Genomic DNA, 24,691 nt, shown 5'->3' with positions numbered 1-24,691 from the left:
TATGGTGAGCTTAGTAGGTTTGGGACGCTATTTGGTAGAGGTTAATTAAAATAACCGACTCTTAATTAACCTTTTAGACACTAAAATAATTCACTTCCTAATCAAGAATATTGTCACATCAAACTAAATATATTTTAATTTGTTAGACTTTTATTTTATCGATCACAAATTATAATGTATAATTAATGTTTTACTTTTAGAATATTTTTCTTGAAAGACATCAACAATGAACAATGACTTCTAATTTTGTGACTATTTCTACCACGAAGAATACATATATGGTGTGGATGAAATGGTTATGAAACCACCACAAATTTTCTGCCTCTCTATGATATGGGTCGGCAGTTGTGGGGTTTGGCGTAGGCGTGAAGGGGAAGAGTCACTAGTGATTATACCCAATAGAAAGAAAGTGAAGTGAGAACTCCAACAAATGTTTACTATTGTTCCCTTTAACCATATTAATATAATACAACAATATTCCATAGTAGATACCACACCAACCCAATTGCCCACCATTCTAAGCTTCTTCCTAAATTCACGAAGCATAATAACAACAAAACTATATGATTAGTTTTCCCTTGGCCCCCACTCGATGTGCATTGTCTATAGTTTCTCTTAATATTATGCCAAGACATAAATACGTTAAGTAACATTTTCTATATACTTGATATCGGGTCACGAACTAAGGACATGTGTGCACAATAAGAATAAGAAAATGACATCGAGACAGTGATCGTGTGCTGTTAACATTTCGTAATAATGTGACGGCAGCAATAATAGAAATGAGTCGTGAATTTGACATAGCAACGCATCAACATTCAAAATTAGCATATCTATCGTTTGACTGTTTCATGTGAACTCATAAAAACAGTTTCTGACCAGAGCGCGCTGTTGTGGACATCGCATGAAACTATTAAGTACTGTATGAATGTTTGTCAAAGACTCCAGGTTAGACATTAACTAAAACGGTTTATGATATTAATTGTTTTTTTTTCATTTAATACTTTAAAACAAGAGAATAAATAAGAGGATTTTATTAGAAAATATAGCGTTACTTTATAAATTATGTACGGTCTGGAGAGAAAGTAAGGGGAAATGAAGCCATAATGTTAATTGAATATAGTCAATTCTTATAAATAAAAATGCTTGAACACAATTCAATGCCAAACATTTCATCGATTAGAGAAATGTAACGGTTTATAATTTCATATAATTAATGTCCAATAAGATATATGGGAGTATAGCTCAATTGTTTTACTAAGATATGAATTTTGTAAATTTCTAAGTACTTGACTTCGATTCTTATGTATCAAAATCAAATTCCTTTATCCTTAATAGGTTCTAACAAAGCAAAACCTTCAAAGCAAATGGAAAGAATAAAGAATCCACTCATGGATTAGGAGAAAAATAGGCAACTCCTATTCAAAGTTGCAACTAAGATTGAAGCCTTGCACGCAACAAATCGATGATCATTCTTTGGGTACATCATGGCTCCTAGACATGACAAATACGCATGGACTACATGTTTTGTGTTGAAGAATTACCAAAGAGTATTTGGTGTATACTCTTTCTTCCAACTTGGGGACTTTACAGAGTAGTTTATAGGCATAGTTACCAATTTATTTTATAGAGCGTAAAACAATAAAAGCTTATTTTGTTAAACAGTTCCTAAACAATAATCATCCTCCTTTTGAATTTTGAGAATTCAGGAACCTATTAGCCGTAACTAAGCTTCCCCTATAAATACTTAACATAGCTTCTTTAGTCTTCACATACACCTCAAACAAATACCAAAGTGCCTTTTCTTAGAATGGAGCTCTTGTGGAAAGATCACATGAGGGTACAGGTGAGACCCTCTTTCCTCCTCTGTCATTCTAAGTAGCATTCTGGTCTACATGTCATGAAATTCTTTCCTGCATATATAAACTTTTATGTAGAGCTACATATGTACACCTTCATTTTCTACATTTCTTTCCTTTCTAAGGGATGTGATTTGTTTTACAGGTAATTAGATTGGTTTGTGCTGTCCTTTTGGTGACACTGCTGAGCTCAGAGGTAGCTGAGAGCAGAAAAGTCAAAACTGTTGGTACTTCCTTTAAGTACGAAGCTATAAATTGCAGGACTCATAGTGCTTCATTGACTGATTTTGGTGGTGTTGGAGATGGAAAGACATCAAACACAAAGGCATTTCAGTCTGCAATCAGTCATCTGAGTCAGTATGCTTCAAAAGGAGGGGCTCAACTTTATGTTCCTGCTGGGAAGTGGCTTACAGGGAGTTTTAGTCTAATCAGCCACTTCACTTTATATCTAAACAAAGATGCTGTTCTTCTTGCATCTCAGGTATCTATTTCATTTATGTTCGTTCTTTGATGACTAAGTAATCACTAATATGAAACTCATGACAAATTTCTGGATTTGCAACAACTATAGTCCTATTTCTCTAGGTGAAATCGGCTATATGGATTACATAACATCATTAGATTCGGTTAAGAATCAAATCCTCTCAAATATTATTCATTGTAAGATTTTTTGAATAGTTTATTTCAAGTTTTAACATTCTTCTTGGTCTCCTCCTTCTATCCTTTTATATGACTAGAAATCTTCTAATCTGCATTCCTCATAAGCATTTCTTGTAACCTTCTTTGTACGTGTCCAGAAATCTTAACTGATTTCTGTCATTTTTTTTTTCATTGCTGTGACAATAGTATGTCCTCCTAAGGACTAAATAACCACAAGTAGCAGTTCTCTGTATGCCTTCAAGCATGTGTTATCGTCCCTCCATAACCTTTGTTAGTAGTGGAAAAAATTATTCTACTGATTCTAGTATTTGAACTAATGCTGTTGTTTCACCCAGTTGGCCTCATCTACCCTTTCCTTGCACCTTTCCTTTTTGACAGAATTTGGGGAGAACTATTCTATTTTCCAAGTTTGACAAAAAAAACAAAACAAACAATAAGTCAAGGAAGTGATGCTCTAAGCTTTCGTTAGGCGGAAGGTTAAAGAAATTATGTGAGTGGACTTCACCAATGGAAAATTAATAATATGTTCTTGGTTTTATACTCAGGCTATAATTTCTTAAATGTCATTAAAATTAAAAGAAAAAAAAAAACTAGTTTGTTATTTGTCACTGTCATAGAGTCATAGACTCTTGACTTATTGATGAAATTGGAAATATACGTTTTTAAAGGGATTCACTTGAGTTACAGATAAGGTAAGATGTTAAATAAGTGAAATTCAAATGTGTCACAAGGTTATTCACTTCGTACTGTTACTAGAAAACTATGCTATCAAAGCAAAATTGTTAAGTAACTTGTGAAAGCAATTTACAAACTCCTCAACCTTTGATCAAGTAAAAACTGATCACAAAACTCACTTAATGACAAATTGGGTTCCATGGGAAAGGAACCTTTAATCCCGGCACTTTTGGTTTATTCCTCCTAGAAACTAACTCTGCCAGTGCCACAGTGTGGTCCAATACACTTTTTGTCATTTGTTTATTGGGCAACAGTTCCTAGTGTAGCACATTTCAGCACTTTCTTTCTTTCATGTGTGACACCACTAACCAAAGTTTTATTTGTATTAATACTAATTAATTAATTAATATAAATTGGTTTAGGATATTAGTGAGTGGCCTGCGATCGAACCACTCCCATCATACGGTAGAGGAAGAGACGCACCAGCAGGAAGGTACACTAGCCTCATATTTGGAACAAACCTCACTGATGTTATTGTGACAGGTATGGAAAAAAGTTGCAGGAAACTATTATCAAACTAAGTGGTTAAGGGTTGGTGAACCTTTTTCAGCAAACATGTGCTATGCATCAAAATTTTGAATTCAATTTGCCAAACTTGCTATTCTTCAACGTACTCTATTAATTAGGCGTCTTTTTTTTCATTACATTTTATGTTTCGGTCATTTTAGACTCGTATTTTTTAGTTGATTGTTTAATTTAATATTTATATTCAGTGTAGTCTCTCAAGAGCTACTTTGAGTCAAATTAGACATATAGTTATTTGAAGAGCAAGCTGGTTAATCATTTGTTTAATGGTTAATGATATATTGTGTGGCCAATGATCATACTCCATCCCTTTCTTGGTCACGTATGATGATTGCTTAAATGACAAATTTTTTAAATATCAACTTCACAATAAATTTGATATTATATTAAATTGTTAACTATGGATTAAATAATTTTATCATTGTTTGTGCTTGTTGATTGATCTTAGTATGAAGGAAATTATGACTATTTTAGTGATAGGTGGCAATGGCACCATAGATGGTCAAGGAGCATTTTGGTGGCAGAAATTTCACAAGAAAAAGTTGAAGTACACTCGCCCTTACTTGATTGAATTAATGTTCTCAGACCAGATTCAAATCTCCAATTTAACCCTCCTAAATTCTCCATCATGGAATGTTCATCCTGTTTATAGCAGGTAACTATTGCCTTTCATATAGTCTTATTCAAGTTATAAATGCCTTCGAGATTACGTTACAGAAGCATTATTTTCCAATTTCAAGATTATAACAAATTTCCCAACACTATACAGCAATATTATTATTAAGGGCCTCACCATCATCGCTCCTGTCCCATCTCCAAACACAGATGGCATTAATCCAGGTGAGCATCAGAAGATTATTTTCTTGTATATATGTGGATGTGAAGAGAGTGTATCAAGTAAAAAATGAAAAACGAATTAGTTTTGACTATTTGATTTTACGTAAATGTTAATATTAATTCAATTATTTACACATGATTATTTGATAAAAATTACTTCTTTTTTTAACTTTTTCCACGTTCTCTCCCCATATGCAACTGATATGTTTTCTTGTATGTTGTATCATATAAGTATTTTAAAATTTAAATAACAATAAATTGAAAGGATAGTAAATATTTTATTTCATTAGATAAAAATAAATTAAACAAGTAAATTTTTAAAACTGAGAAGAAAATTAAGAGAAAAAAATATGTAACAGGATACATCGTTTTTGTTGATATGATATGTCATTTTTTTTTTTACAAAACTATCCTTAGGTAGAAATACATAAATTAATTAGATGGAAAAAATTAAAAGAATATAATTTGCGATATAAAAATAATAATATAAATTATTGATAAATTTAATATTACTAATTAGTTTAACTAAATTTCTTAACTCTTGAAAAGTGGTTGAAATGGTTTTATGTATAGGTAGTGTTGTCAAATTCAAATCGATTTCAAATAAAAATTGAAAACCAATAAAAAACAGACAACCGAATTAAATTGATTTTTTTATGTATTTGTTTGGATAATTTTTTTTTAAATCAATCAATTTGGTTTGATTTGTGTTTTTTAAACATAATCAAACTACAATATTTATACTAACACTTATATTATTTTAGTGTTAAATATTTTATGTGTATATCATTAAAATTTCAAAGTTTTATAAAGTGTTATATATACTAATTTATAAAGTGTTATAAAGTGTTATATATACTAATTTATATAATGTATATTACTTTCTTTTTCAGACGACTTTTTAAAGATATGTTTGGTTTAAAATTGATGAAAAATTCATAGAATTTATTGTTGAAGGTTTAGCATATTAATAAATTACATATATTGCTATTAGTAAAAAAAATTAATATGATTTAATTTAAAAATTGAAAAAAAAATATAAATTTTAGCGAAATAATATTTTAGTAAAAATAATAAAAACCAAACTATAAAATATTGATTTGGTTTTATTCGAATTTTATTTTAAATGAAGACTGAATCATATATATTTTTTAAGTTTGATTCATATTATTTTTTGATGAAAAATCGAACCAAATCAAGCTGCGATGTATAGGACACAAGTACAGGGTTGGATAATTAAGTTGATTGATATATTATTAATGTTTCTTTATTAACACTCTTTATTTTGGCATTAGATTCTTGCACAAATACCAGAATTGAAGACTGCTACATAGTTTCTGGGGATGACTGTGTGGCAGTGAAAAGTGGGTGGGATGAGTATGGCATAAAGTTTGGATGGCCCACAAAACAACTAGTGATCAGAAGGCTGACATGCATTTCTCCACAAAGTGCAGCCATTGCCTTGGGGAGTGAGATGTCAGGTGGAATCCAAGATGTCAGAGCTGAGGACATCACAGCCATCCACACAGAATCAGGAGTCAGAATTAAGACAGCAGTAGGAAGAGGAGGGTATGTGAAGGACATATATGTCAAGAGAATGACCATGCACACCATGAAATGGGTATTTTGGATGACTGGTAACTATGGTTCACATGCTGATAGCCACTATGATCCTAAAGCCTTGCCTGAGATCAATGGCATCAACTATAGAGATGTGGTGGCTGACAATGTCACCATGGCTGCAAGGTTGGAAGGAATCTCCAATGATCCCTTCACTGGAATCTGCATTGCCAATGTGACAATTGGCATGGCAGCCAAGGCCAAGAAACAGCCTTGGACATGCACTGATATTGAAGGGATCACAAGTGGTGTGACTCCTAAGCCATGCAATTCTTTGCCTGATCAAGGGCCTGAGAAAATCAAAGCATGTGATTTTCCCCAAGGGAATCTACCAATTGATATGTTGGAGCTCAAGAAGTGTGCTTACATTATGAAGCATGCATGACTATACTTGTTTTAAGATGTGTCTTCTAGTTATTTATTTAAGGCCAGTCTTTCCCATTTCATCCAGAAATCATTGCTCAAGATGAGAAATGAATGTTCGGTCTCGTAATGAAACAATTTTCTTATCGCTCTATAAGTTAATTTTAGAAATGGCTTTATGGTTGTTTGAGCCCAAGCATTATGCTGTTGCATTAATCAAATTTTGCTAGTTCTGTTCTGTCAAGAGGACCACTATACAAGATATGTCTGACATAGGAAATTGTTTAAATTATTTGGAATACTCTAACAAACCATTACATTTAATTTAAATGTCATACAATGGGAATATGGGATAATGTCTGTCCCCACAAATGAAAAGTTTTCTTGTGTATTTTTCTTGGTGTAAAGGATAGAAAAACTGGCAAGACAGTTCAGTGCACTAACCATGGTCCTTGAATCTAAAAAGGATAGAAGTACAACAAGGAGTTGGAGCTTTAGGATATTCTGCTGAAACATATTCTGATCCTTTCCTCAGTACATCTCAACATATGATTATCCAAGAATCTGAGATGAGACTGAAATGTAAGAAACCTACAACAAGTTCAGTGAATCTCAGTATCTCCAATATGTTTCATATCTTGTGTCCGCTGCAACTTGCCAAGTAGTGATCATAAAATGTATATTAGTCATCAGATAATCCACTAAGCATATACAACATAAATACAAAATCTCAGTAGACTGGTGGAACAGGATTGAACTTCACAGATTCTCTCCAGATGAGTTCCTTGATATCTTCTTCAGTGAATGATGGTTGCTCAAAGTCAAAACTGAAAGGTCTGGTGCAAACAGGTTCCTCATTGATGTCATGGAGAGGTGCCATGTATGGGTGGCTCAACGCCTCATCAACTGAAAAGAATCAAGTGGGGTACAATTAATAAAAGCGCATACAAAAAAAGAATCCCCTTTTTTTTTATTAAAAACCACTGGTATATATATTGTCAAGAAACATGAGAAAAATAATGAATTCACAACACCAGTTGGACTTTACACTAATGTTATGAACCACACCACAAAGTTTTACTCTTGTAGTCGGAGAGCCCATGCCCCCAAGGTCTTATAAACCCTATAACACAATCCCACACGATGTAGACTCAAATCTCATACCTTGCAATTGGATCCTTACATGTTATTATACACAGTGACCTAACGTTCAAGACAAGCATACAAATTTTGACTAGAAATGAGCATAGGGCACATGAACGAAAATCAAATTTTCCATTGATCTGGTTGTTCTAAACTAAAAAAATCATTGGAGGCCAGCAAACACTACACAGATTTGCAAGGGTTCCTTCAAAACAAAATAAGAAAAAATTATCCCAAAATTTTAATTGGTACCCTCAGATTTTAATTATATTTCCTGTTTTGCTTCTTGTGGTACTTGTTGGTGCTAAAGTTGTCAGTTTTCATAACTTGATCTTTCAGAACAATAGCTGTCCCAATATCATTACAATTCATATACAGCTCCAGGAATAATAAGTTGTAGCCATTCAATAAAACTGGGGGAAAAAGTTTTGCATGTCATTTTACCTGTAATTCGCCTGTTTGGATCAAAGATGAGCATCTTCTCTAGCAAATCAACTGCACCAGGAGACATGTCGGGAAATCTAGCAGAAAAGTTTTGCTTTGGATATTGGGGAAGCTGTTTTACATATCTACGAGCATTATCACTTCGTAGAAATCCAAGGCTGGCATCATTGGGTGAACCTATCAGCTTTTTGAAAGAAAAGAAAATTGTCATGGTAGAGTTCATTTTAAATCAGAAAGAGATCTGAAAAGGATCGGAGAATGGGAATTTGCATTCTACCAGGAAACTGCATAATCTGAATCTATTGATTGCAACTAAGTTGGCAGCAAGCTAGAACACAATGAGTTAATGATAAGCATTCTTAATATAATCAAGTTTCATCTCTCACGTGTATGGTTTCCTTATGTTCCCAAAAAGTAAAAAAGGAACCAAGGGGACAAACGTAGAGCCAAAGAGAGTACAACTATCAATGTTTTTCCATAGCAATATGCTATGGTCATCTGGAGAAATTATTGTATGGCAAGGAACAAACGTACCATGTCCCATAAATAAAAACTAAGCACTTAAAAAAAATTGAAATTCAAAACTGGGATTCATGTTCCTAGTTTTCCATTTAGACATCATTCCCATTTACATTTCCCTCTTTATTAGAAAAAAATTTCTAACTCTTGAAGCAACAAGATTAACAAGAGGTTGATATGGACAGAAATAACCCAAGGGCTAAAAATAAAGGTACCGACAGCATTTTAGCAAAGCTTGACACCCAAAATTTACAATCACATAAATCTGTAGAAGTTGGAACTCTAATTTGTAAATAGGTCCAACATCCAGTTCTAAAAGAGAGAAAAGAAATACAAACAAACAAGAACATAATCAGTCTTAATATAATTATGCTAGCTAATTCAGGAGTTTGAAATCAAGCTAATAATACCTCTGTGATAAGTCTCAGCTGATGAACATAATCTTTGCCAGGAAAGAGTGGTTGTCTGGTTATGATTTCACCAAGTATGCAACCAACAGACCATATATCAATGGCTGCTGTATATTCTGAACAATTAAGAAGCAATTCGGGAGCACGGTACCATCTAGTGACCACATACTCAGTCATAAAGTCAGTTTCAGATGTAGTTCTAGCAAGACCAAAGTCCGCAATCTTAAGGTCACAATTGGCATTCAATAGCAAATTACTAGGCTTTAGATCACGGTGCAAAACATTTGCTGAATGTACATATTTGAGCCCTCGTAACAATTGATACAGAAAATACTGGGGCAAAAAAAAAAAGTTCTTATGAGTGTCTGTAAGAAAGAAAATATAAGAATTATGCTACAGTGCCTGAAGCCTTAAAGACCACATGAAGTCCATGCAGCGAAATAGATGGTGTGGACCACACAAGTGAGGTAGGAGACCTACATCACCTAGTACACAAACCGAGCTTCACCCAGTCTACAAGCTTTTAAGCTCTTGTTCCCAAGTATAATTACATTTTATCTATTGTTACATATAACCATGAATGTCACGTACCAATTTAATTCAAAACAAGCAGAATAAAATTACTGAGTAAAGTCAAAGGTAATTCAGGATATTAATGTAAATTGTAAAGCTAATTCATATTAAAATGTTTTCACTTGTCTGTTGTAGAGAAAATGAACATTATACACATCCAGCACAGATTTATATAATTTTTAAACATAACCAGAACACAATTTTGTCCACAAATATCAGTGATGAAAACCAAAGCATAATCTTTCTCATATTCAAAGTTCATTAATGACAATGGAATGATGTAACAAGAATCAAGACCAAAAACAAAGGTACAAGATGTAAAAAAAATCCGTAAAGAATTGCTCAAATAAAAGTTAATAATAGGTCTACACTTTTGAGAGTGGCTACCATATAAAGTTTACATGCAAAGGTAAAAAGAAAAATCAGGTAAGCCAATAAATTCAGGCCAAAAGTGACACAAGTTCATGTCTTATGTCAATACAAAATCAATAGTAGTCTCAAGTTTAAAACATACTGGGTGAAATTTATTTACACCATTGACATGATTTTGGAAGTAAAACTTCACAGAAAGTAAGAGCAATGCCACTACATTATTGTTGCTGTCACAACATTGCACAGCTACAAACAAAGCACTATTTCAGTTTGACAGGAAAAACCAAAAAAGTGAAAGTCAGGCCTATCAAACTCAGATGGAACTGCATGACAAGTGTGCAATATTGTACACTTAAGACCACAGAGATATATATGTTCAGTACATCTACTCAATCCCATTATATTTTGTTTTATCTTCAGTTTGTGCAAAAATACAGCCAAAGGAGGATACACTAACCAACCCATTAGCTATAAAGTCTTTCAACTAAGTATGATTAAAAGTCATATGCTAAAAGTAGTTAAAGTGCTAACCCGACAATGATCATCAGTCAATTGCTGATTAGAACGTATTATTTGATGCAGATCTGTGTCCATTAACTCAGAAACAAGGTACACATCATTGAAGTTTTCCTTCTGTGGAGGACGTATAATATCTTTAATGGACATAATCTGCATTGGAGAAATAATTGATAAGCAAGCAGTCAGTCCACTTTGCAAGTTAAATGCTAACAAAGATTTTAGAAGCAAAATACAATGAGGAAAATCCAATCAAGCACATTTGATGAATCAGAGACCACTAGGCTAATATAGCTAGAGACTGACTGACAACTAAACAAGTATTTTCTAAGACTTAGATCAAAAGATTTTAACATAATCTGACTTTAATAAATGAAATTTTCATAGTAAAGCTAATCACAATCTGCATTGAATCATAAACAAAACATTTGAATAAAATTAGAGCAATGATATCAAGAAATTCCTACTCAAGCATAATGTGATACTCTTTATGATATATTTTACTTTATTCAAAAACATGTTTGACCATGCTAAATTGAGATTGTAAGAATATGGAGATAGACATATAGCATTGACTAAGTTGTTTAGCTTGTTAAAATTTCATCCCAACAGAGCACAAATCTACACATCAAACGAAAATATCATGTATATCATATTTGACCACAGGATGTTGCACTGTATCACTTGTTCAGTACGCAAAATTAAATATTACAGATCAAAGGTTTTACAGATGCAACAGAAAATGGGGTAAGAAGCAAAGAAAGGAAGAAATAGTTAGTCAAATAGGAAAATTTCACACTGTCACAGATGAAAATAAACAATAACATTGAGGAAAACAAGGTGTATAATATCAGACAGCAAGTAAATTAGTATCAAACTTACATTTGCATGATCCATGTGCCGAAGAAGTTTAATTTCTCGTAAGGTCCTTTTGGCATCTATTCTGTTATCAAATGCATTGCCAATCTTCTTAATGGCAACTTCCTCACCTGTCTCTGCATTTACAGCAGCGCTGAAGGAAACAAAAAATTAATAGTGTTCCTCACGTCCTTGCTAACAGAAAGTCTATGTCACATGGATAACAAAAGTGAACTCCTACTCCTAGTCAGACCCCAGATTTTAATAAACCATCCACAACACATACATTGTACACCACGTAATTGAGCCATCAAATACCAAGAACTATGCTATTAACAGCATCAATGTTGAATTAAGTCATGAGCACACAGAGATACCGGAAGAACGACCACATCTGATATTCCACTTTGACTTAAGCAGAATTGTATCAGTATATCTAATTAGACAATTGGCCGCCATTTTAAAAACTACAAAGATACTAATCTAAGGAGTAACATATGATTCAGCTCATGAATCCCATCAAGACGAGGCAAATTGGTAATTATCCTATATCTTAAAAGCAAATAAGAAAAATACAAGCTTAAAAGTGGTATTCATCATCATCAAACCAAAATAACCAATTCAATCTTCATTCACTCAACAAACAGACCAAACATCAACTTAAATTTTTTTTAAAATGACAATTTTAAAACAAAAAAGTTAATTCTTAACAAAAGGGGTTTGATCGATCAGTAGCAAAAACTAGTCCTTGCTCCTTAAGTCAGCTCAAAACAAGGACACTCCTTTACAAAATAAATATATAAATGAAACCAACAACAGAAAAAAAAACAAATGCTAATAAATTCAGCAAAAAAGAGTCTTTGACTTACCAAACAATACCATAAGCGCCTCTACCCACAGGGCGAATAGGAGGGACATACTTTCTGGAAACTTCAAAGAGATTGCCATAGATATTGTACTGAACATAGCGTCCACCATGAGTAGGTACTCCTCTGATGTTGTCGTGTTCACCTGACTCAACAACAGACATGTCTTGTGTTGTGTCTATGACCTCTTCTCTTCTCAACTCAATTCAACACCAAAACTAAGAAGTGGGAAGAAGAAAGAGGAGAGACCCAAAATAAATAAGGGTAATTCAGAGTGAAAAAGGAGCTAACTTTCTTACACTTGAGTTTGAAGGACATGAGACTTTTCAAGCGGACACGCATGTGTGAACCCGTGAACTTATTGACTTTTCTTTTTACTTCTTTTGCATCAACGTTGGTGTGCTGTCTGTGATTTTCCACTTCCATTCCTTTAGTTTCTTCTCCTATTTTTTTATTACTATTTTCATTTTCCTTTTCGTTTAAATCACCAACAATGGCTTACATAGCTAAATATCCTTTTGTGTCCTTTAACATCATCCAAGTTTAAAATCTTGATTGATTCATAAATATAAAAAAAAATTATACTGTGAGAAAAATATCACATATTATACTGGCTCACGATTGCAAAAAAGATTAATCATATTTTTTTATTGAATAACTTTTTGTTAATATCAAGTTTAAAAAATTAATTGTCTAATTAGTCTAGTAGTTTATTATTGTTTGATGATTTTTATAGTAGTATTATTTTTACGGAAATTAACAATGTGTATGCATATATTGTAATTTGTTGGTACACTGTGGATATCTATAATTGCCTTGATTGGTAATTAAATAATGACTGCTATGTGATAAATCAACTTTTAATATTAAATAAATAAATATATTCTTTTCATGTTTCTGATGTAAAATTAAATAAATTGCATGAATATCAAGTTGTTGTTTTATTTACCTGTTAAACATTTTTTTTAAAATAAAAAGATAGCAAAGCTCCAATTTTTTCTTTGGTTTGGTCAATGCAAAACTCCAATTTAGCAACTAGTTTATGCACTTGCAATGCAGGTACGATTGTACGAGATACTTTCTATTTTATTTTCAAACCCATGATAGGGTGTTGAATAGAGAAATAAAAAATATATATAGAAAGGTTAATACTACTATTAAATAATAGTCATGGGTAAAGAAGTAAACCATTATTTTTTATTTGTGGAAATATATAATCAGCTTCTCATGTAATGCCACCTATTTAAATTTTTTTAATCTTGCGAAGTGTTTAAAACATTTACCACAGATAAAATATTCCGGTTACTCAATTAATGCACAACCATATGGTCTAGAAGTTTTACATCAATAACATTATAACATTATTTTAAAAAAACATTTTCTTCTTTGATAAATAAAATAAAATCATTCAATAAAAAAATCTCACATATTTAAGTATTTAGACATATTTGATTTTTTTTTAACATTTATTCTCCTGATCCTATAGCCTTCTTCTGTCATGTAAAGTAATGCGCACGTAAAAAACAGTATAAAAAACGTTATTTTATTTAAGAAAACACCATGTTTGTATTTGCCATATTTTCATAAATTGCTAATATAATTTGCACTAATCAAAGTCAAGTCAAAGAAGTTTCAAGATTAACGATAAAAATACAACTCAAAAACGATATAAATACAAAGTCAAGTCCTCATCAACGTAGCACACGACTGGAATTGGTCTAGTCTTTAATTTGAACCATCATTCTAACAAAGTTGAGCAAAATGGCGCTATCAAAATGGAAACTCTCTGAAGGAATAAAATACAAATTATCAGTAAATTTTATAGTCAATGTTCATTTTTCCTTTAATCAAAATCTGTGTTTTCTAATGCAAAGCAAATTTGCAAAAGATAGAAACTTTCCCACTTTGTGGTCCAAAAATGAATAGAGACAAAATCCATAAGACATGCCTCGAAAATATAGGCTGTCCTCATATGAAAACTCTAATACTCTTGATGTTCTTATCCAATTCATATTATGATCCATTCCATGATTATTATTGTACAAAATCTAATATAATATCTAACAATAATATGGTAACAGAAATAAGAATCATGAAGAGACTATCATACTATGGTAACAGAAATAAGAAGCATGAAAAAACTATCATACTATAATTATGGGACAAACCCTTGAAGTATCTGAGTTGCACTAACAATTTGCGACTTAAATTTATTTGAAAAGATTAGTTTCGCTTACTTTGGTCCATATTTTTGCTATAAAAAGATGCAATATGCAAAGTTTACACCTTTTAACCAGTCAATTGTCAGCAAAATTGAAGTAACACATATTTTGAAAAAATAGCATCTGAATAATTTTCCTGCAACCAGTAAAGGTAGCACAATCTATGATTGTTGGCAATTATGAATTCACGAATGACCAGTCAACCCAAAAGAGATCTTCAGAATACCTTAAAACAGGAATGAATCAACGAGGCAGAATGACTTGTCATATGCTAAAGCAATTTGACGAGTCAATCGCCACTAACACCCTTGGTAATAAATAACCTTCATCTGTTTCTCTCCAAAATAAAGTAATGAAAGCTTGATATACAAAACAGATAAGGTTCCATTAATCAATGAAGCACGAATCAGAAATTTGCATGATATATAACCCAATATCCATTTTTTTCTAAAAAATCTTGCATTTATTGAACATTTAGGTTGCAAACAAAATAATTCAGACCATATAAATTCTCAAATATTAATATTGCATCTGCATGATGTATTAATATTACAGTTGAAGCAGACAGAGCAGAATTATATACCACAAACAGTTCCAGATATTTTCTGAAACTGTGCCAGAGTCCCATGAAATTTAGGATCCAAGCATCTCTAACACTGTCACATTAACCCACAAGGCAAACACACAAATTCCAGATAAGTAAACACAACTTTGCATACAGCAAAAAGAGTGCTTATCTATTTCTCAAACAGTATACACACAACCAGGTTTCCACTTGCATAGCCCATTAGATGCACTTCATCCCAAATTCACACATAAACATAAGCCACAGATGGAACATAAATATCAGTTAAGTGCAAGTGCAACATCAGAAACGTACCACATTTTTCGTCCAGTAATAATAAATAGCTTTCCCTATAATCATGAAAGCTTCTAAACTTAATCATATGAGGTGAGCTAGTAACACTCCGTGTTAGAGTGATGCCTTAATTGTGATCCCTTCTAGCCCGCCTTACTTGCAGTTTCTTTGGGTTGCCTTAATAATAAGCATTGAAAGGGGGTGTTTAGTCTCACAACAACTAAAGATATAACTCAAATAATTAAAAAATCCTCACCTTACCAGTTAATTTTATAGGATTAGACTCTTAACCCATATTCTAAGATAGTATGATAACTTATCTGGATTTATTGTTTGGTCACATGTATTTTCTGCACTCTAGGCCATAACCTTGGGTATGAGATATCGACTTCACCTAGATGATTTGGGGCCAGGATTCGAAGTTCTGATAGGTTAGTGCTTGTAAATTTGAAGCAATGGGTTCAGAATCTCCAGAATATGTAATTTGATATTAAGTATTTAAGTTTCGATCCAGTTCAACAACTTCCTTTAGGAAATCAGTTCAGGTAGCTGAATTGTTTTTTAAAAATGGTTCGGTTATTAAATTATTTTAAGTTTGATTTTTTGTAGTTTGGTTCATAAGAGGCTTTTGCACACCTCCTAGACAATAAGATAGACAAATCCAGTGATTGCAAGAATAATTATAACAGGATATGTTGAAAAAAAAAATACAATATGTGATGAAAAGTCTATTTTACTGATCATATGATCAAATCCAACCTATACAATGCTCATTGACTATATCTCAGAGGCAAAGCTTGTACACTGGATTTTATTCCAAAATTTTGATTGCAAAACTCGAGCACAATTTATCTGGTCCAAATACGGTTAAGGAACAGTGGGAGCAGGAACAATTTGCAATTTTCTGCGAACATCTTCCAAGTCTTCATGAAAATGTTGCTCATAATATACACACATAAGATCAGTCGATTGCATGCCAGCACGAATGGCCCAAGGGAAGTAGTGCTGATAAAACAATTTTCTCTGCTTTTCATTGAATCTAGCCGTGCCCCCTATAACGGACAGCAGACACATAGGAAGGCCCATCTGCTCAAATTCAATGAGCTTCAGTGCTGTCTCCCCAATCAAGTTAGTAGGAAGGTCAAAAAGGGTATGCCAGAAGTCATGCACTTCACGAGCCCGCATGGCTACATAGGCCAGTTCATCTGTGTCCATGAACCGCACAGGAGGTCGATCATCTGGCGAAAAGTTCCTAGATCCCATAAACCTCGCATAGGCAGCACCGAATGTGTTTGCTGGCAGATCCCAAGCATGTCCTACCTTTGCACAAACAACACGAGGGCGCTCCAATAGTAAGGCCTATCAATCAGGATTCCGAGGAAAAAAAATTATTGGTTTTTGCTGTGATATAATTGTATGTTTCAACAAGCAAAGTAAGAATGTCAATTATTTTAGTGATAACTATTTATAATCACTTTTATCAGTAAGTTCAGGGGCAAACCATCCCCTCATCTTAAACTTTGTTACACCAAAATAAACAAACTATGAGTAAATAGTTAATGCACTTTTACATTGTTATATAATCACAAATCACAATACATGATAAGTCTGTTGACTTTTACCATAACTACCTTAAAAGTTATATCAATCATGATTTCTGATTGGTTAACTATATAGAAATTTTTTTACTCTGACAATGCATAAAAATTAAACTCAGACTATTATGATTGCATGCCAATGATCATCCAAAAAAAAGTGATATATGATAAAGGGAACTCAACATTCAACAACACAACACAGGCAAGGAAAACATCCGCATAAAACAAAAACAAATAAGAGTAGAACAAAATAAACTGACCCACCCTCCCTTCAGGGGAACTCTTCATCCTTTGTAGAACTCTCTCAAAAGCATGCTTTCCAGTGGTCTCACCAAGAGCTGCTATCAAATCTGCTCTTCGAGGGTCCAACAACGCCCCCACCGCGGAACCCACTGCCACAGCTGCCTGCTGCCATGCCTTCAGCCAGATTCTACCACCTTCTATCATTGCAAATAACTAACTATACTTGCCAATCTGAACTAACACAAACACATCATTATTTTCGGAAAGCCAAACAAATTCATCAATTTTGATTCAACTCATATTGAGAATAAACAAAACCAAATTAACGGGAATGATAAACATTAAGATTAAAAATAACAATGACATTAACATTAACAAGAATGAGAAATATGATGAACCAAAACCTTTAGTATGGAATTAATTATAGGAACCTTAAAAACCATAAAACTACAGCGAATTATCAACCACAAGTCTAAAAAATTTACCTGCAAAAAAATGTCAGAACATGAAAACCTTATCAAACACTTTCAGCACATGAAATCAAAGAAAATAATCGATTATCAGATTAATTACCAAAATGACAGAGAAAAAGAAGCAAATAATAACCCTAATTTCTTTGGGAAGCAAAGAAGCATAGAACGAAGGATGTTGTTACCTGAAATGATTGAAGAATCAAAACGAGAGGGAAAGTTTAGAAAATGAAGAAACCTCTGTCTCGCCTTATTTTACCATCGAGGGAAGGGACACTGCACACGAGGGTTATATTAGAATAAATAAGGAAAGACAGAGGTTACTTCATTCTCTAAAGTCCAAAGTTAACAACCATTAAAGAAACACAAGACACAAACAATGATTGAGGGATAAAACTGTAAGAACTGAACTGAACCAAACTTCTAGAAATTGGTTTTGTCCAATCCATTTTTTTCACTTCAAATAAATACTGCTATTACTTTATAAGATTTGGTGGACTAATATTTAACCAAACCAACCAATAGTTCCTAGAAGCTGCATTTGACAAGATCTATGTTCACTTGTGACTCATCACTTCATATATCAAAGGTGAAATTGACTTTCAAGTTTCAACATTAATAAGCATTTCTCAGCCATTGAGACCCTTGGTAATTGCCATCTTAATCATCAACATTAGACAACTCTACCTCTTCTAGCTTCAGATGTAGAATTGGCCACCAAAAGTTTAAGGTAGCACACAACAAATCCGATGTCTTGGTGAGCAAGTGAGGGGCTTGATCAACACCACTAAACCAGCTCACTATGATTTCATAGACACCAAAGATTTCAACATTTTTGGGTTCACTTGTTAAGCTTGGCATCATACACCTGCTGGATTGCTTGCCGTGAGATTCACTGGAAATGGTTTAGTTTAGTATGTGTCCATATTGTAAAGGTCCACCAAACCAAAAATTAAATCTTACAAGATGTAAACCTTAAAGAGAATCAGAAATTAGCAGCCAACTAACCAAAATTTCCTAAAGATAAAGGGTTTCAAATTTTAGTCTTTATAATTTTCACTGAGGGACAAAAACATTGTGAAGTTGTAATAACCAATCACAAAATATTATTGGGACCAAAATTCTGATAAGGGAAAAACCATAGCGTCTAAAATTTACCTTACCTAAATAAATAATTAAAAAAGAAACTAGAACAATAAAATTCAACCTTCAATCCTAGTTATAAACATGTCCAGATATAAAATTTAAAAGTTAAAATTTCAAACAACAGCAGCCAAATTCAACAACGCAAATCTCAAAATTAATTGAAAGAAAAAAAAAAGGTCAAACCATCTAAAACTCATCAAACACTCTAGATCGGCGAACTAGAAACCGATTAAACCGAATAAAATCACCGATTTCCAAATTAATTCGCAAAAGGCACCGATTATGAAATTAATTCACAAACCTAACTTCAGTTATTCTCACGAAATAGAAAATAAGAGCTTCTTTTCTTTCCTTATTCTTTTGCAGAAATCAGAGAAGAGAGGGTGAAGAAGGATACCTGGTAGAGAAGAATCAAAGAGAAGAGAAAAGTTTCAGAGAGATTCGAATCCTTCGTCTCTTTCAAAGAGAAGAGTTTCAGGTAGATACCCTAAAAAAAAGGTTAGAACTTACAAGGAGATAATCATTGAGATGAATAAAAATAGAAAAATTAGTTTAAATTAATAATTTGAAAGTTTAAATTATATTTCAAAAATACTCAGAATTAAATTGTTTGAATATTCTTTTCGGACACAAAGTTAAATATAAAATATTTTGTATGCTAGTCTTAAATATAAACAAATATACTTGTTTAATGAAACTATATCAAATTATAATTTGTTTAATTGAGATTTTATTTTTAATAACTTTTTTTTTATTTCTAGGATGGATAGTTTAGAGAGAAAGGAATATTTTTTAATGAAACTAGTGCAACTAAATGATTCTAACTAACTTTTTAATTAGTATAAGTTAGGTTTTTTTATAGATTTAAGATTGAAGGAAGTAATGATTATATTTATTGACACTACATGTAATTTAAGGATGGATTATTTTCAATTTTGAGTGTGGTTACATTAGGAACTCATCTACAAATACATCAACTTGCATGAGAAATGAGTGAGTATCTTCTTAATACATTTCATAATAAATTAAGGGTATAAAAAATTAACAATTAATACTTCTAAAAGTGGATTTATGTTTTTTATAAATAAGACAACAAAATACATTATTTGTTTTGTAAGTAAAGTATGAGAGTGGTATTTTATTCAAAAATATTATTTAAGTATAAAAATTGAAATCATTAATAGTGTGTCCATTAATTTTGGTTTGTAATTTGAGTAATAAATTAAGTTGTTACTTCTTCACTTTTCTATCCAATTTGTGCATATTGAGATTTTAGGTGAGACTCATCTTTTTTCTCTTTTTGACCTTGTTTTCGTGTTGGGGAAGGGAGGAAAGAATTTTGAAAAACATGCAATTTCCTCATTTCTTTTGGTTTTCCTTATCTTTCTCAAGTAACTGGCAAAGGATAAAAAATGGTGATATTATCATTTTAAGTGCAATCTTTTCATTTTTTTTATGTTTCCTTCTCATTTGTTTTATAATCTACGCAACAAAATTAAATTATTGTTCTTCTCTTTTTTGCCCAATTTGGACGGATTGAATTTTATCTGGGACAATTTTTTTCCTTTCAAGTCATTTTTTTTGTACCAACCAAGGGGAGAAAAGGTTTTTTTAGAAGCATTCTATCTTCAAATTTTTTTTTTGTTTCAATCTCATTTTCGCACAATAAACAGGTAAAGATGAATGATGTTGTCATTTTAAGTGCAATCTTCTCATTCTTTTTATGTTTCCTTCGCATTTTCTTTATAATCCATGCAAGAAGTTAAGTTGGTGGGTCTTCTTTTTTTTTACCCAATTTAGACAAATTGAGAATTTAAGTAAGACCACTTTTTTCCTTTCCGATCCTATTTTTATGCTTAACAAGAGGAGGAAAAGTTTTTAGAAGCATTCAATCTTTTCATTTCTTTCTATTTTCTTATCTTTCTTGTGTAACAAACAACGGGTAAAAAGATGGATAATGCCATTATTTTAGGTCCAATCCTCTCATTTCTTTATGTTTCCTTCCCATTTGCTTTATCATCCATGTAACAAGTTAAGTTGTTACTTCTTTTTTTCCAATTTGGGAGGATTGAGATTTTAGGCAAGACCATTTCCCCCATTTTTAGTCCTATTTTATGTCTATCAAGGGGAGGAAATGTTGCTGAAACGTGCAATTTTCTTATTTCTTTCTCTTTCTCGCATAACACACAATAGGTAGAGATGGATGATGTTGTCATTTTAGGTGCAATCTTCTTATTTCTTTATGTTTCATTTTCATTTGCTTTATAATCCATGCAACAAGTTAAGTTGTTGCAACTTCTCTTTTTTGCCCAATTTAGGCGGGTCAAGATTTTAGGCGAGACCATTTTTTTTTCCTTTTGGTCCTATTCTTTTGCCCACCAAGGTAAGGAAAAGGTTGTTGAGAAACGTGCAATTTTTTATTTCTTTTCACTTCTCTTTCTTTCTCAAGTAACAAACAACTAATAATGATGAATGATACTGTCATTTTAGGTGCAATCTTCTCATTTCATCATGTTTCCTTATCATTTCCTTTATAATCTAGGCACAAGTCAAGTTGTTACTTCTTCTCTTTTTTGTCCAATTTGAATAGATTAAGATTTTAGGTGAGATAACTTTTTTTTCCAATCCAATCCTAGTTTTGAAAATTGTGTAGTTGAGTGTTCTGAAATTGAAAAAAATAGAAAGAAAAATGTTATTTTTAAGATTAATGTAATGACGAATGAACCAAAGAAATTAAAATATTTTTATTTTTATTTTATATGAAAATGTTTTGTATGGATTTTTAGTTGGATAACTAAATAATGTAATTGATATGGATATAACTTTGTAAAGAATATAAAATATTTTTTTATGAGTTAACCTTAGCCCACTAACATAACAATCCATTTTTATTTTTTTAGCCTTGACAAGCCAACTTTCCAATAAATAAGACAAGTTTTTTTTTAACTCCTTTCATGCAGGTTGTTCCCATCCCACCTTGTTCCCAACCCATAACCTAAGTATATTCAACAAGAATGTGAAATGTAAGAATAATCAATCTTGATCATATACTTATACATAAATAATTAAAAATATTTTAGTTAAATTTAATCTTACTTATTTATTTGAATTATATGATTATGATTTACTTCGTAAGAGTCTAACACCTACATGTTTTTTTATGTCTTATATGTTGACAAGAGAATATTTAAAAAGAGTTAAATTTTGGTGAATTGACAGTTCTTACCATGTTAACTAATAAAAAAAATCATTTTAAGGATGAATTTTTGAATAATTATTATAAAATTCAATAAAATTGTTTTTTATCCTATCCAAAAGTTTGAGCCAAGTTTATGGAGATTGCTTCCTACACCTCTATTTTACTACCTGCACCATCTCAAAGTTGCCCTTCCTTCTCTTAAGTTTGTCTTTACCCAAATAAGTATCTCCACACCTCCTTCTTATTCGATGTGTAGTCGTGTGTCTCCAACTTGCAATACAAAATGCATTTACTTTTTCAGAATAATAATTGATCCGCTAGTATTTGTTTACAGTTATGTAGCATCAATCTGTAACGTATTTTATTTATTGCGCTCCGGATTCAGTTTTCCAGATTACGTATTTATTATTCTCAGAAGCATCAATCCGTAACATAGTTTTTGTTTATTATTCTCTGGACTCACCAGTAATCCGAATTGGGTATTTATTATCCGGTCTCATGATTCCGGAAAGGTTTAATATATTATCCCAGAGATGACTTGTTCTTGAAAAACAAAAGATAATTATATTTATAAAGTAGTAAAAGCAACAATATACACATTAAGAGATCTAAACATAAATAAGTTATAAATAATGAAGACAACAACAACCACATTCCCATCAAGAGCAACTTCAAAATTGCACACCAATACAATTTCTGATTCCCAAACTTCATCACAATGCCAAATTGTCTAGCATTATATATGAACCATTGTGGCTAGCTAGCTTCCTTTGACGCAAGCCATGTCATATTCTAGCTAGCTCCTGTAATCTTTACCAACAGGCTAGATATACACTCTCTCAATCAATTAACAAACATTATATTCTAGATATAATTTTCAAACCATAAAAATATTTTTTTATAACATAATATGAAAACAGAAACCAAAGATAAACCAAGAACAACTCGTTTCCTGCAACTGATATGTGTCAAGTAGAAGCTACACATGCTCTTACCTCTATCTTATCTATACTTTTTGACATGAATTTGTAGGCTATCCAAATCATATCTCAAAATTAATTTTATAAGTGCTCGCTCAAATACACAGTAAGCCATAAACCCGAATATCAGCTACATGCATGAGCCAAGAAAGACCACAATCTTATGTTGGTCAAAGAGTACACATGCATGTGAGTCGCTTGATCATTAATAGCCAAACAAAATGAAGCTATAGAAAAAAATGAAGGGATAGGGCTGATAATAGTTTGTAAACAATGTCAAGATCTCCAATCATAAATCATATCAAAATTTTCAAATAGAGAGATTCTTAGGAACACCAAGTACTGAAAGACAACCTAATTATTTGTAGTTTTATACCTTTTAATGTGGCTCGCCATTAATTGTCTTCCACCTAACCACTACATTTTCGTGCTAATTGTTGTCATAGATGTTGAAAGACAAAGGTGACAAAATGACATGGCACATGTTGAACAATACAGCGTTGGACCGAGGATTTCCTAACACTCCTTCTTGTACCTACAAATTTCTTCTTCATTAGTAACCTTGGCTGTATTTAAATCTACAATATTCAATTCATCACTTGTTTTCTAATCAAAATGAATGGTTTTACTTTTACCATTTAATCTCATTATATATCATGCAAATAGAAAATTCGTCATTTATTACTGAAATTTTGTCCTACTGACTTAAAGAGGACTACAAAAAGAAAAGAAAAATGATAACCATCCTAATTTATAACCTGCAGGTTTGAAAGGTGATGAGGAATAAAGAAAACTAATATTCTTATAATCTTTTGATGTAATTATATTTGTAAAATTTCGAGAATGTCAAAATAAATATTAAAATAATTTATTTACCTGGTATGTTGAATATTCTCCAACAGATAGTTAAAAATTAATTTCTTATATTTTTCTTATTTTTGGAGAAAAGCACATTACTAAGTTAGTTCGTGACTTAAAAAGACAGCGTACGTCGTTATGGTTGGCTTTGGCTATGAACTGAGAAAAGCTTACTACTAATTACTTCATTTTTTTTTTCTTTTTTCCTGAAAAAGGTTTAACTGAATAGAGCAAATCAAGAAAGTCACGTATCACTGTATCAGTTTCTAACTTTCTACTAATAGGTCATCAAGAGAAGAGAGAATATGCCAAGGATACAACATCATTTCTTCGACGTACGTCATGTTGCCTCATAATTTTATAGAAAAAGAAATTGTTAAATAACACTTGGAATATAATATAATCATATAGTACTTTCTTGAAGACATTGCCTTGCAACCAATGGTGTTTGTTTATTAGTAACTAAATAATATCTGCCTAGCTATTTGGTTCTTTCCCAGTTCCCACTATCCACTCCCAATAAATATGAAGAGCAGCTGAGAACGTGCAGCACAGGTTGGAGCACTTAAGTTCAACTTGATTGATTAATATTCATAAAATATATATGTCAAATTTATAGGACCGAATGAGGATCTTTGATTTTAATTCTTATCTGGTAGTTCTGAAAAATCTTTGAACATTGCTAAAAAAGTTTTTTAAAAAAATGATTGAATATCATCTCATGTTTGAACATACAAGATTCTGGTGACTTAAGAAAGACTTTGAAAAAAATGCAAAAGTATCTAAACGCATCATTTCATATTCATGATACACAAA

The 24,691-nt window shown here is 32.0% G+C and overlaps 3 protein-coding genes across 12 annotated transcripts; 1 reads left to right on the top strand and 2 right to left on the bottom strand.

Moving 5' to 3' along the window:
* Nucleotides 1–1,721: 1,721 nt before the first annotated feature.
* LOC114418402 (probable polygalacturonase) lies at nt 1,722–6,801 on the top strand. Of its 2 annotated transcripts, none has more exons than XM_028383708.1 (6): nt 1,722–1,846; nt 2,005–2,340; nt 3,617–3,737; nt 4,260–4,434; nt 4,549–4,619; nt 5,912–6,801. In XM_028383708.1, exons 1-6 carry the CDS (start codon nt 1,811–1,813, stop codon nt 6,619–6,621), a joined length of 1,449 nt encoding a protein of 482 aa, XP_028239509.1. In that variant the 5' UTR covers nt 1,722–1,810; the 3' UTR covers nt 6,622–6,801. The 2 variants fall into 2 exon arrangements, with proteins under 2 accessions (XP_028239509.1, XP_028239508.1); XM_028383707.1 differs by having other exon boundaries at nt 4,254–4,434.
* Nucleotides 6,802–6,891: 90 nt separating this feature from the next.
* LOC114418403 (mitogen-activated protein kinase homolog MMK2) lies at nt 6,892–12,643 on the bottom strand. Its single transcript, XM_028383709.1, has 6 exons — nt 12,304–12,643; nt 11,459–11,588; nt 10,592–10,729; nt 9,116–9,448; nt 8,187–8,370; nt 6,892–7,505 (listed from the first exon to the last, which is right to left on the bottom strand). The coding sequence occupies exons 1-6, from the start codon at nt 12,462–12,464 to the stop codon at nt 7,330–7,332; spliced, it is 1,122 nt and encodes a 373-aa protein (XP_028239510.1). The 5' UTR covers nt 12,465–12,643; the 3' UTR covers nt 6,892–7,329.
* Nucleotides 12,644–16,041: 3,398 nt separating this feature from the next.
* Nucleotides 16,042–19,378, bottom strand: LOC114418404 (ubiquinone biosynthesis protein COQ4 homolog, mitochondrial-like). Of its 9 annotated transcripts, XM_028383713.1 has the most exons (6): nt 19,236–19,378; nt 18,380–18,587; nt 17,878–17,968; nt 17,708–17,746; nt 17,244–17,453; nt 16,042–16,740 (listed from the first exon to the last, which is right to left on the bottom strand). In XM_028383713.1, the coding sequence occupies exons 5-6, from the start codon at nt 17,424–17,426 to the stop codon at nt 16,249–16,251; spliced, it is 675 nt and encodes a 224-aa protein (XP_028239514.1). In that variant the 5' UTR covers nt 17,427–17,453; nt 17,708–17,746; nt 17,878–17,968; nt 18,380–18,587; nt 19,236–19,378; the 3' UTR covers nt 16,042–16,248. The 9 variants fall into 9 exon arrangements, with proteins under 9 accessions (XP_028239514.1, XP_028239511.1, XP_028239513.1 ...); XM_028383710.1 differs by having other exon boundaries at nt 17,708–17,968; XM_028383712.1 differs by lacking the exon at nt 17,708–17,746.
* Nucleotides 19,379–24,691: the final 5,313 nt, after the last annotated feature.

Source organism: Glycine soja, chromosome 7, assembly GCF_004193775.1.
Source record: "Glycine soja cultivar W05 chromosome 7, ASM419377v2, whole genome shotgun sequence".
Lineage (NCBI taxonomy): Eukaryota > Viridiplantae > Streptophyta > Magnoliopsida > Fabales > Fabaceae > Glycine > Glycine soja.
This window is presented reverse-complemented; position numbering and strand designations above follow the sequence as displayed.